This window comes from Mustela nivalis, assembly GCF_964662115.1.
Source record: "Mustela nivalis genome assembly, chromosome: 7".
In the NCBI taxonomy this organism is placed as follows: Eukaryota; Metazoa; Chordata; class Mammalia; order Carnivora; family Mustelidae; genus Mustela; species Mustela nivalis.
Window position 1 is genome coordinate 18,923,884 of NC_139026.1, and position 13,807 is coordinate 18,937,690.

The following is a 13,807-nucleotide window of genomic DNA, read 5'->3' on the forward strand; positions in this document are numbered from 1 at the left end:
GGAATAAATAGACTAGAATGAAAAAATAAAATAAAGTAAGCATATATGAGAGCACAATGAAAAATGTCACTTGAAAAAAGGATTTTTAGTGATAATCACTGAAGCATTTTTTTTCTGAATAATTTTCCGTTCTTATTGAAATGCACATAGTAACTAATTTAGGCAAAAAGTCACACTCCATATGGGATAAGGGACAGTGGGCCCAATAAAGATAAAAATAATAATGTATTCAAGTTCTTTAGTGTTACAACATTAGAGAATAAGCCCCATATGGAACTCAAGACACTTGTTCTTTTTTTTAAAATTTATTTATTTGACAGAGAGAAATCACAAGTAGACAGAGAGGCAGGCAGAGAGAGAGAGAGGGAAGCAGGCTCCCTGCTGAGCAGAGAGCCCGATGCGGGACTCCATCCCAGGACCCTGAGATCATGACCTGAGCCGAAGGCAGCGGCTTAACCCACTGAGCCACCCAGGCGCCCCAAGACACTTGTTCTTTACCTTGAAAATGGCAACTAAGAAATTACTGCATAAATATCAGATGTGATTTTGTTTTTTGTTTTTTGTTTTTTTAAATACAAGGTGAACTTTCAGCAGAACTGAATCAAGGACTATTGTTATAAATTATTTGGAATAATAAAGATGTTGACTGGTAGAAATCCAAGTCAAAAATGGCAAATTACCATGTCCTGTTATTATAGTTCAGTGCCTGATAAAGTGACCTTAGTTTCTGGTCCATTTGAAATATATTTCTTAAGGGAAAAATGAAGTGAGATGAAGAGACCATAAAAACTTGGACCATCAATAATCCGCTGGACTCATTTCACCTGGTTTCAAACTTGTACTTAGGAGGTCCTTAGATGACCTTACTCTTCTACAATGAAGATCTTCTACAAAAAAGAAGATCTTACTCTTCTACGATGATTGTGATGTTGGAAATTGTTTAGCAATTGTGTTTCAGTGAGTTTAGAGGGCACCGAAAGGGAATACGGCTATGAAGAGCTAATGACCAGCAGCCCCAAATGATTAACCTTAGTGATGCATTTATACAATTGGACCTCTAGGCACGAAAAAAGAAGAGAAAGATAAGGGAAGGGAGAGAAGGGAAGGAAATTTCAAAGATTTATTTTATTTATTTATTTATTTTCATTAGAGAGAGACAGAGAGCAATAAAGAGCACACAAGCAGGGGCAGAGACAGAGGGAGAGGGAGAAGCAGACTCCTTCTGCTGGGAGCCTGATGCAGGGAGACTGATGTGGGGCTTGAACCAAGGACCTTGGATCATGACCTGAGCCAAAGGCAGAAGCATAACCATCTGACCCAGCCAGGTGCCCTGGGAAGGAAATTTTTCAAAAAGGAAAGGAAAGAAAAGAGAAGGCAAGGAAAGAAAAGAAGTGGCAAAGATAGAAAAATGGTGATTTATAAAATATAGCTATACTGTGTTTTCCTTTGTTGGCTACCCAGAAGAGCTAAGAGAACCAAGAGCTGCCCAAGTCTACTCTGCATATGGACATGTCAACTTCATTCTAGAAGTCTGTTGACCCAGAGCACTTACCCACAACTTTAATTTTGATGCTTGCATGTGCTTCCCCAGCTTCATTTTTCAGATTTATGTGGTAAACACCAGAGTCATCTCTTTCAGCAACATCAATGACCAGAGTGCTGCTGTCAGGGTAAGATTCTGCTCTTATCCGGCCACTGCCCTCCGCAATAGCCTAAGAAGGAGAGAAACAAAATACAGCATGACCTATCTGACAAGGACTACTCCAGAGTGCCTTAGAACTTAAGCTGGATGTGGTGCTAATGCCTAAAATACATGTTCTTAGTGTGATCCTCCACCAATCCTAAGGACAAAGGTATTAACATTCCATATTACACAGCAGGAAGCTGTGCGATTTGTCTCAAAAGCCCACTAACCATGAACTCACCAAAGAAAAATTTGGAGGACAAAAATATGACTGTAGAACTGTTGTTTAAGGAGAGGAGTCTCTTTGGACGTGAAATTAGAATATTTAAATTCATATCAGGAACTGATCATGATTTGCTCATTTCCTTATATGTCTTGAAAATTTAGAAATACCGAAAAGGGTTGAAGAAGACCACAATGCCTATTTTCTATACAAGTTGTTGAGTATTATCTTTCCCTTCTAATAGGACATGAAAGAATGAACATCTAATTCCTTAAGTAAAGACAGAGTAGGTTGGGCCTTTCATTATATTTTCTTTCTTTTTTTTCTCCTCCTCCACCTCCTTCTCCCCCTTTTCTTCTCCTTCACTACTTTCCTTCTTTCTTAAATCAGAAATTTAAAACAGCATTCCAATTTTCTGATTCCTAGATCATCTTCCTACATGACAATGAACAGCCAGTATACAAAGAGAAAACACAGAGAAGGTCAAGGTAATTTAGAAACTGGGTAATTTTCTAGTAATGATTAAATTAACTCTTTACTCTTTTGGGTTTGGATTAAGACTCACACGTCTTCAATAACAAAAAACTGTGACAGCAATAAAAATACCTGCAATAGCTTATAGTTTTCATAATTCTTCTGTTTTATAATTGAAAGAAGATATGGTGTATATACATATATACAATGGAATACTATGCAGCCATCAAAAGAAATGCAATCTTGTCATTTGCAATGATGTGGATGGAACTAGAGGGTATTATGCTGAGCAAAATAAGTCAATCTGAGAAAGACAGTGATTATATGCTCTCCCTAATATGAGAAATTTGAGAGGAAAAGCGGGAGGCTTGGTGGGTAGGGAAGGAAAAAATGAAACAAGATGGGATCAGGAGGGAGACAAAACATAAGAGACTCAATCTCACAAAACAAATTGAGGGTTGCAGGGTAGGGGCATAGGGAGAGGGTCGTTGGGTTATGGACATTGGGGAGGGTATGTGCTATGGTGAGTGCTGTGAAATGTGTAAGCCTGACAATTCACAGACCTGTACCCCTGGGGCTAATAATTATATGTTAATTAAAAAAAAAAGAAAGTTTCCTCACATTAGCTAAATTCTAATTTTAAGATTATAGAAGATGTTCTGCTTTCTTTTTAATGTGAAAAGAAAAATACGTATTTAGGCTGGTGTTATATTATCTTCTTTTGTTTTCAACATTTTGTTTGCTTGTCTATTGTGCTATCAGAGTACAATTCACACACTTTTTAGACATAGAGTTCTATGAATTTTTATAAACTTGTGTGATTGTGCAACCACCACCACAATCAAGATACAGACCACTTCTATGACTCCCAGTGGTATCCCCATGGTCCTTCACAGTCAACTCACTCACTCCACACTGGTCCCTGGCAACCACCAATCTGTTACTTGTCTTTCTAGTTTTCCTTTTTCTGGAATGTCATATAAAGGACTGAAACCATATGCAGTCTTTTGGATCGGTCATCTTTCCCTTAGCATAATGCTCTTTAGATTCATCCATGTTACTACATGTTTTATTAGTACCTTCCTTTTCACTGTTGAGTAGTATCCGAGTGTATATTCCATGAGCAGTTGGTGTATGCATGTACAAACTGTATGTTTGTACAACGGGACTTTTCGTTTATTTCCAACTTTTGACGATTATAAATAAAGCTGTTATAAACATTCATGTACAAGTTTTTGTACAGACACATATCATTTCCCTAGGGTAAATACCTAGGAATTGTCTTGTGGAGTTGTATGCAGGTGCATGTTTACCTTTATAAAAACTACCAAACTGTTTTCCAGTGGGTGTACTAGTTTGCCTTTCCACCAGTGATGTATGAGTCTTTAGTTGTTACATATCCTTAAAAGGATTTGGTATTGTTAGTTTTTAGAAATATTTTTGTTGCTATTCAGCTTCTTTCATTCAGCATCATTATTCATCTAAGTTGTTGTATACATCAATAATCCATTCCTTTTTATTGCTAGTAGTATTCCACTGTGTGAATATCCTGTAATCTGTTTATCCATTCATCCACTGATGGACATTTGTGCTGTTTGCAGTTTCTGGATATTATAAGTAAGGCTGCTGGGGACTTTGGATGGCATAGTTGGTTAAGTATCTGCTTCGGCTCAGGTCATGACTCTGGTCCTGTGATCGAGCCTTCTTCCTTTCCCCTCTTCTTCCTTTTCCCCTCTCCCTCTGCTGCTCCCCCTGCTTGTGCTCACTTGCTCTCTCTCTCTGTGTCAAATAAATAAATAAAATCTTTAAAAAATTATAAATAAGGCTACTATGACCATTTGTGACATATTTTTTGTAGGTTACATTGAATTTTCTACACATCTATGATTGTGTCACCTATAATAACAATAAGCACAGTTTTATTTTTCCCTTTCCAATATGAGTATCTGTTATTTCTTTTTCTTGCGTGATTGCCCTATCTAGAACTTCTATTCAACGTTGTAATAGAAGTTCTATTCAACATTACAATGTTGAATAGAAGCTGTGAGATGGGGGGCACCTGGGTAGCTCAGTTGATTAAGCAGCTGCCTTCAGTTTGGGTCATGATCTCAGGGTCCTGGGATTGAGTCCTACCCCCCATGTCTCCCTATCCCACTTGTGTTCTCTTGCATGTGTTCTCTGCCTCAAATAAAATATTAAATAAAAAAAGTTGTGAGGACGGACATTTCTCTTTTGCTGCTGATCTGTACATTCAATCTTTGAACTGAAACATTCAATCTTTCACTATTAAGTAAGATGACCATTGTAGGATTTTCACAGGTTTTGTTTTTTTTTTTTTTTTAAAGATTTTATTTATTTATTTGACAGAGAGAAATCACAAGTAAATGGAGAGGCAGGCAGAGAGAGAGAGAGGGAAGCAGGCTCTCTGCTAATGCGGGACTCGATCCTAGGACTCTGAGATCATGACCTGAGCCGAAGGCAGCGGCTCAACCCACTGAGCCACCCAGGCGCCCAGGTTTTTTTTTTTTATCATGGTGAGCAAGTTCCTTTTACTTCCTAGTTTGCTGAGAGATATTTATTAGGAATAGATTTTGGGTTTTGTCAAATGTTTTTCTTTATCTATGAGATGACCATGCTTACTTTTTTTTTTGCTGGTTTGTTAATACGGTGAATTATATTAATTGATTTTCTTTTTTTAAAAAAGATTTTATTTATTTGTCAGAGAGAGACAGCATGAATACAAGCAGGGGGAATGGCAGGCAGAGGGAGAATGAGGTTCCCCGCTGAGCAAGAAGCCCAATGCGGGACTTGATCCCAGGACCCTGGCCTGGATCATGACCTGAGCTGAAAGCAGATGCTTAACAAACTGAGCTACCCAAGCTTCCCTATATTAATTGACTTTCAAATGTGAAACCAATCTTTGCATTCCTGGGATAAAACCCAGTTGGTCATAATGTATTATTCCTTTTATATATTGTTGGATTTGATTTGTTAAATTCTATTTAGAATTTTTCATCTATGTTAATGAGTGATTTTGGTTTATAGTCTCTTCTAATGCCTTTTCCTAGTTTTGCTATAAGGGAATGACTTCAAAAATGAGTTGGGAAATACTCCTATTCTCTTTTCAATTTTCTGGAAGAGTTTATGTAGAATTGGTATTATTTTTTTCTTAAATCTTTGATAGAATTATCCAATAAAGCCATCTAGGCCTGGAATTTTCTTTCTGAAAGGTTTTATCTACAAACTTCATTTCTTTAATTGATATGGGGCTATTTAATACTGATTTAGTAGCATTCTGAAAATTATGATTAGTGGTATGCTCATAAACATCTTCTAATTTCCCTTGTGGTTCTTTTTTCTGATCCATGATTTATTCCAAAAAGTGTTAGTTTCCAAATTTTGAAAAATTTCCATATGTTATTGCTATTGATTTCTAATTAACCCCATTGTAATCAAAGAACATACTTTGCATGACTTAAATACTTTTACATTTATTGAGACTTACTTATGGTCCATCTTGGAAACTTTCCATATGTAATTTTATTTATTTATTTATATTTTTAAAATATTTTGTTTATTTATTTGACACAGAGAAAGAGAGAGAGAGAGAGAGCAAGAGGACAAGCAGGGAGAGCAGCAGGCAGAGGGAGAAGCAGACTCCCTGCTAAGCAGGGAGTGCCCAGCGTGACACTTGATCCCAGGACCCCAGGATCATGACCCCAGCCAAAGGCAGATGCTTAACGGACTGAGCCACCCAGGCACCCACCATATATAATTTTAAAATAATGCCCATTCTGCATTTGTCAGTGGAGTGTTCTATAAATGCTAATTGGATCAAGATGGTTGCCACTATTTTTCAAACCCACAGTAGCCTTACTGATGGTCTACATCTATCAACTACTGAGAGAAGAATATTGAAATCTCTAATTTATTTATTTTTCTTTGCAATTCTATTACCTTGTTATTTGTTTTCTACTTGTCTCATCTGTACTTTATGCCTCTTTTTCTGCCTTTTTAAAGATTAATTAAATATTTTTTGTTATTTTCATATTATGTCCTTTGTTGGCTTATTAACTATAACTTTTTATTATTTTAGTGGTTCCTTTGGGTCTTACAGTATACATGTTTTTCAGTCTACCTTCAGGTGATATCAAAATAGCATACCTCCCTTTCAACCCTCCTAATTCTTACCTTCCATTTCTCCCCTCTTGACTTTATGTTTCTATTGTCATAATTTTTACTTACATTTATGTTACAAACACTACAGCATATGGTTATTATTTTTAATGAGTCAATAATCTTTTTAAGAGATTTAAATAATAAGAAAAAAACTCTTATGTTTATCCATGTAGTTATCATTTCTGATGTTCTTTGTTCCTCTGTAAAAATTGTTTCCATCTGGCATCATTTTCCTTCTGACTTAAGGACTTCTTTTTTTTTTTTTTAAGATTTTATTTATTTATTTGACAGACAGAGATCACAAGTAGGTAGAGAGGGAGGCAGAGAGAGAGGAGGAAGCAGGCTCCCTGTTGAGCAGAGAGCCCGATGCAGGGCTTGATCCCAGGACCCTGGTATCATTACCTGAGCTGAAGGCAGAGGCTTTAACCCACTGAGCCACCCAGGTGCCCCTTAACGACTTCTTTTAGCATTCCTTGTAGTGCAGGTCTACCCGTGATGATTTCTTTCAGCTTTTATATATCTGAAAGCAATTTTATTTTGCCTTCATTTCTAAAAATTATTTTTTTTTTTACTCAGTATAGAACTCTAGACTGATAGGGCTTTTTTAGAATTTGTAGAATTTTTTAGAATTCAGGGATGCCTAGGTGGGCTTAGTCATTAAGCATCTGCCTTTGGCTCAGGTCATGATACCAGTATCCTGGGATTGAGTACCACATCAGGCTCCCTGCTAGGCAGGAAGCCCGCTTCTCCTTCTCCCCTTCATTGTGTTTCTTTCTGTAATATAAATAAATAAAAATCTTAAAAAAAAAGGAATTTTTTAGCCTTCATAGAAATATAGGTTGATTGTTTTTTCCTTAAAGATGTTGCTCCGTTGTATTCTCACTTGCCTTGCTTCTAGAGAGATCTTCTGTCACTTTTGTCTTTGTTTCTATACATTTAATGGGACTTTTTTCTCTGGTTACTTAAGTCTTTTTTTCTTAATCACAGATTTTGAGCAATTTGGTTATAATGGGTCTTGATGTGGTTTTATTAATGTTCCTTGTACTTAGGTTTTAATGAGATTCCTGTACCTGAAATTTTAGTTTTTATCAAATTTGGAAAAATTTTGATCCTTATTTCTTTACATATTCTTCTGTCCTCTTTGGGAACTCTAAATACACATTCATTTCCCTGCTTGAGGTTGTCCCAAAGCTCAACGATGTTCTTTTTTTTTTCCACTAGAAAACAGAAACTCAACCTTTTTATTAAAAAATTATTCTTTTAAAATTTTTTTTATTGTTTTAAAAAACTTTATTTGTTTATTTGAGATAGAGAGAGAAACCATGAGAGAGAGAGAGAGAGAGAGAGAGCAAGCAGGGTGGATGGGCAGAGGGAGAGGGAGAAGCAGACTCCCCGTGAACAGAGAGCCCCGCATGGGGCTCGATCCCAGAACTCCTGGATCATGAACTGAGCTGAAAGTGGAAGCTGAACCAAATGAGCCACCCAGGCATCCCTTCTTCTTCTTCCTGTTCTTCTGTTTTATTTTGTTTTGTTTTTAAAGAAAGAGAGAGTGGGGTTGAGGGGCAGAGGTAGAGAGAGAATCTTAAACAGGCTCCATGTCCAGACTGGAGCCTAACATAGGGCTCAAGCTCATGACCCTGAGATCATGACCTGAGGTGAAATCAAGAGTCAGTTGCTTAACCAACTGAGCCAGCCAGGTGCCCCAATAAATTACTTTTGAAGCAGATTTAGACTCACTGCAAAACTGAGTGTAAAGTATAGAGACTTCTCATAGATACCCTTCCCCACACATGCACAACCTCCTCCACAACTGACATCCCACATCAGAGTGGTATTTTCGTTACAGCTGATGAACCTACACTGACACATCATTATCATTCAAAGTCTGAATTTACATTAGGGTTCACTCTTGTGTTTTACATTCTGTGGGTTTTGCCAAATCTATAACGACAGGTGGTCATCACTATGATATCATATGGGATAGTTTTACTGCCTATAATACATTTTATAGGGAGCCCAAGAGTGACATTTGAACTACTACTCCACCACTCCAACCTTATTTATTATTCCCCTCATCATTCACTCTGATGCAGAGTGGCTTTTTTTCAACTCCTTCAACTCCTGGCTTTTTTTCAACTCCTTCAACACATCAAGCTCATTTTCTCCTCTCCTCTTGTCCCTTGCACTTGCATTGACTTTACCCAGAAATCTTTTTCTTTTGATCGTCACATAATGGTTTCCTTGTTCTTCAGAAGGACTATGGTCATTTACCTCACAATCACTTGCTAATCATATTACTCTGTTTTTTAAAAAAACCTTCAAGGCACTTATTACTATCCAAAGTGGTTTTGCTCATTTACTTATTTAATAATTTATTGTCTATTTCTCTTCCACTCCATTCTGTGATACTCATTAGAATGAAAAATGGGCCACAAGCAAAAGGATGAAATTGGACCATTTCCAACACCATCTACAAAAATAGACTCAAAATGAATGAAAGACCTAAGTGTGAGATAGGAATCCATCAAAATCCTAGAGAACAAAGGCAGCAACCTCTGTGACCTTGGCCGCAGCAACTTCTTGCTAGACATGTGTCCAAAGGCAAGGCAAACAAAGACAAAAATGAACTATTGGGATTTCATCAAGATAAAAAGCTTTTTGCACAGCAAAGGAAACAGTCGACAAAAACAAAAGACGAGGACAGAATGGGAGAAGATATTTGCAAATGACATATCAGATAAAGGGCTAGTATCCAAAATCTAGGAAGAACTTGTCAGACTTAATATCCAAAGAACAAATAATACAACTAAGAAATGGGCAGAAGACATGAACAGACATTTCTCCAAAGAAGACATATGAATGGCCAACAGATACATGAAAAAATGCCCCACAACAACTGGCATCAGGGAAATACAAATCCGAAGACAATGAGATACCACTCACACCAGTCAGTATGGCTAAAATTAACAAGCCAAGAAACAACAGATGTTGGCAAGGATGTGGAGAAAGGGGAAACCTCTCACACTGTTGGTGGGAAAGCAAGCTGTTGCAGCCACTCTGGAAAACAGTATGGAAGTTCTGCAAAAAGTTGAAAATAGAGCTAACTTATGACCCAGCAATTGCATTACTGAGCATTTACCCCAAAGATACAAATGTAGTGATCCAAAGGGGCACCTGCACCCCAATGTTTATAGCAGCAATGTCCACAATAGCCAAACTATGGAAAGAGCCCAGTTTTCCATGGACAGATGAATGGATAAAGAAGATTTGGTGTAATATACAATGGAATACTACTCAGCTATCAAAAAATGAACTCTTGCCATTTGCAATGATATGGATGAAACCAGAGGGTATTATGGCAAGCGAAACAAGTAAATCAGAGAAAGACAATTATCATGTGATCTCACTAACATGTGGAATTTAAGAAACACAACAGAAGATCATAGGGGAAGAGAGGGAAAGATAAAACAAGACAAAATCAGAGAAGGAGACAAACCGTAAGAAACTCTTAACCATAGGAAATAAACTGAGGGTTGCTGGAGGGGAGGTGGATGGGGTAACAGAGTGATGGACATTAGGGGGCACAGGATGTAATGAGCACTGGGTATTATATAAGACTGATGAATCACTAACCTCTACCTCTGAAAATAATAATGCATTATGTTAACTGAATTTAAATTTAAAAAGGAATTTTTAAAAAGAATGAAAAATGGGCTCTTGTTCACTGTACATAAAAAGTTGCCTGGTGAAAAAAAACCAAACAACAACAAACACACACACAGACACAAACCTGCCTGGTCACATAGTAAATAGTTAGAAATATGAAAAGTAAATGAATGATGATTATATTTGCATGAAAATTAGTCATCTTCCTTAATCAAAGGAATTATATCTCTACTGAACCCCTGTGTGTATATTGCTTTCTTCTTTCATCTAATTGAAAATGGGAAGTGGGATCATCAGTGGGTATGTGTGTGTGTGTGTGTGTGTAAGCAAAACAAACCTTATCTGCTCGGCTCCAAATGGCTTTGGGAGGTGGCTCTCCAGTGACAGGAATCTCAAGACGAAGCTTGCTGCCTGCAATTACTGTAACTGTATTGTCAGCATCAAGACCATCCAGGATGATCTTAGGAGGATCTAGAATATTAAACATAGCCTTTGTTATCAGACAATCATTTCTGTGTGAATATCTGGGCTAGTACTTTCCTAGTGGTAAATACTGGTAGTAACCAATATTTCATCTGGCTAAAAAGAATATAAGAGGAGTCAAAGTAGTAGGTGCCGGGGACCTTGCAAAACAACTTCACTATAAGACTTCGTAAGAATCAACTATTGCAATTAATGACATACGAATTCATGCATTTTTTTCTTTAAATATCACAGTTTCATATGTGTTATATTTCCAAGGTAAGCAAACAACAACAACAAAACATGAATATAAAACTCTGCAACGATTCATCTACTCACCAATAACATGAACTTTGGCAGGCAAAGTAATAGAGTAGGCATCTGGTGTAAATACATATTCACCTTCATCCTCAGTGAGAGCATTGGCTATCACTAGCTTGTGGATTCTAAGGAAACAAGAAAAACATTTCTAAGAATTTACAAAGATTTAGATGGTTTACCGCCCAACTGAAGAGATACCTGGCCTTTATCTGATTAACTTTTTAGTGCTAGCTGGAGAGAAAGATCAGGAAATCGAGAGAGAGAATATGAATGTGAAGGCTTAATTATCCTATTATTGACCTACACTGAGTATTCATTTTGGAGTTTATGAAATTATCGTATGAATACAACCTGCTTATCATGCATGCAAGAGTCCATTATTCTTGTCTTTTGAAAAAGACTGAAATATAACATCTCACCAGTGCCACACTTTAAGATTTAAGAACTTACCAAGAATAATCTTGACCTTGGCTTTTTATCCCAAATCTAAAAGCAGTAGTTCTTAACTCTCTGAGGTGGGGGGCGGTCAGTGAATATCTGATGGACATCTTGGATCCTCTCTCTAGAGAAAAGTGTGTATTTTTGTATACACAGACCTTGCTTTAGAGGATTCACGATCTCCTAGGATCCACAGTTCCAAGATTAAGAACTTTTGCCTTTTAAGATATTTGCTAGATTCCAGGGTATTATGTCCACCCCTCAAATTGTGGGAGGTCACATGACACTTACTAGTTACGGACTGTTAATCCATTTTGATTCATTCCTTAACTAGGACTCAATATCAGTCCTTTAACCTCATGTTTAGATGGAAAGAATCAGTTATTGGCTTTTGAATAGTCAAAGCACGAAGCCACGAGGTGCAGGTAAAGTTTCACTGGTAGGACAGGACGTAGAACAGAGAAATCACATGTTCTTGCTATTTGGAAGCAAAGAACCAGACACAGATCCTCTCTTTAGGACGACTCTCTAATCCTCCTCACCAAATATATAATTTAGGAAGTGAAGAGAGAGGATTATGGGGACCAGCCCTCCCTTATGAGCCACCTGACTTGCTCACCTTCCCTTGTGAACAACCTTTAGACGGTCACTTTCCTGAACAGGTAGGCCATTTTTAGTCCATTTTCCTGTTATGTTTTCAGAGACTTCACACTTCAAGCAGACTTCTTTTCCAAGGTGTACAGTTTGGTCAGTCAGAGGTGTCAAAACCTTCAGAGGTTTCACTACAGAAAAAAAGATAATTATAGGTGCCAAACCCAAACACCGGAGAGGCCAAGATGGTTTCTTGTTTTGAAAATGAAAATGTGTTCTGGTGCAATTGATATGTTAGGGGGCAACTGGAACATAACAAAAAGTTTGTTTTTGATGATGCATGATTTGATTCATGAAAAAGAGAAAACAGCATCCAGCTGACTGAGCCAGGTAAGAACGCACAAATTGCACTCACGCACGCGTCGAACATTTACCAGCTCCCTGAATTCACCCATGCGGTATGAGCCACACTCGTGCACATCTAAAATTACCACTGTCTGTCCAATTTCAAATAACCTCTTTCCATCACTTCACAGTGGCTCCCTAGCGGCAACACTTCCAACACCACTCACACAAGCAAATTCCAGGTCTCACTTAATGTAAAGTGCCATATTTATTAACCATTTGACATGTGTAAAACTGTGATACTGTTTTTTTAAAATTTGGTTCTTCTTCTTCTTTTTTTTTTTTAATGTACAGCTGACAAAATTTTTGAGTGTTGTACCCATAACCTCACCTTCCCCATTAGTCTTGTGGTTTTATTGCATGACTTCGTATAGCTCAATGATTTTAGAAATGCCTATGCTGCATTATAGCAGAACTGGCTGTAATTGCTTTATTTACTTATTGTGTGTGTGTGTGTGTGTGTGTGTGTGTGTGTGTGTGTGTGGTGTGTTTTGTTTTTGTTTTTGTTTGTAATTGCTTTAAATGAAACAAATTTCAGGTTGCCTATGGTTGAAAAACTTTTTTCATAGTAAACTAAAATGGCCGCAGTTCTGTGAAGCATAAGGAGTGTAACTGAGATAGCCTCTGAATAATCCAGGAATCCTATGGATCACAACTGGACTATGCAAGAAGTCAGGAAGCAGGATTTCTGCTCTGCATGTATTACGAAAATTCCTGTGAGATTTGTTATTTTAATTCTCACGGTTAATTGGAAGAGACAGACTCTGCTGTTGAGGACTGACTACTATTTGGAGGCATTTGGGGAAGTACATAAATTCTCGTATGCCTCTGGATCCTGGTAGCAAATAATTTCTTGCAATGTTCTCATTTGAGCCTTCTTGGTTTGAGCAACTTTCTTCATACTTTAAATGTAACTGCAGAATGTTGAATGTTTATATAATGAATAGATAGCAAATTCACCCATGGGTTATGCAAACATCAGGATTTTATATGACATTGAAGTATTTACTATCTATTTATGTGGTCCTGGGATTAAAGTATTTCTTAAGTATTTGGATAACTTCTCTGGAAGGTGATGTTTATACTCCCCAAAACTGTGTTTTACTGTTTTTTCCCCCTTTTTAAAAATTAGCATATAAGGTATTATTTGTTTCAGAGGTACAGGTCTGTGAATCATCAGTCATACACAATTCACAGCACTGGCCATAGCACATACCCTCCCCAGTGTCCATCACGCAGCCACCCTATCCCTTCCCCCTGTTTTTACTATTAAATTGAGTAGTTGGTTTCGATCTCAGAGACCCTGACTGATGTGACATAGACACTCAGTTAGGATGGAATCCAATTTTACATATTTAAAATTG

General features: G+C 37.4%; 1 protein-coding gene across 4 annotated transcripts in view; it reads right to left on the reverse strand.

Annotated features, from left to right (window-relative positions):
• Window positions 1-13,807, reverse strand: part of MYBPC1 (myosin binding protein C1) — a gene marked incomplete at its 3' end in the record, with an annotated part of 88,014 nt that overhangs the window by 25,448 nt on the left and 48,759 nt on the right. For all 4 annotated transcript variants that reach the window (XM_082739122.1, XM_082739124.1, XM_082739123.1 and 1 more), the window contains 4 exons: window positions 12,067-12,229; window positions 11,028-11,134; window positions 10,564-10,697; window positions 1,553-1,712 (listed from right to left, as the gene is read on the reverse strand). In XM_082739122.1, coding sequence (XP_082595248.1) covers window positions 1,553-1,712; window positions 10,564-10,697; window positions 11,028-11,134; window positions 12,067-12,229 — 564 coding nt within the window. The remainder of the gene's footprint in view (window positions 1-1,552; window positions 1,713-10,563; window positions 10,698-11,027; window positions 11,135-12,066; window positions 12,230-13,807) is intronic.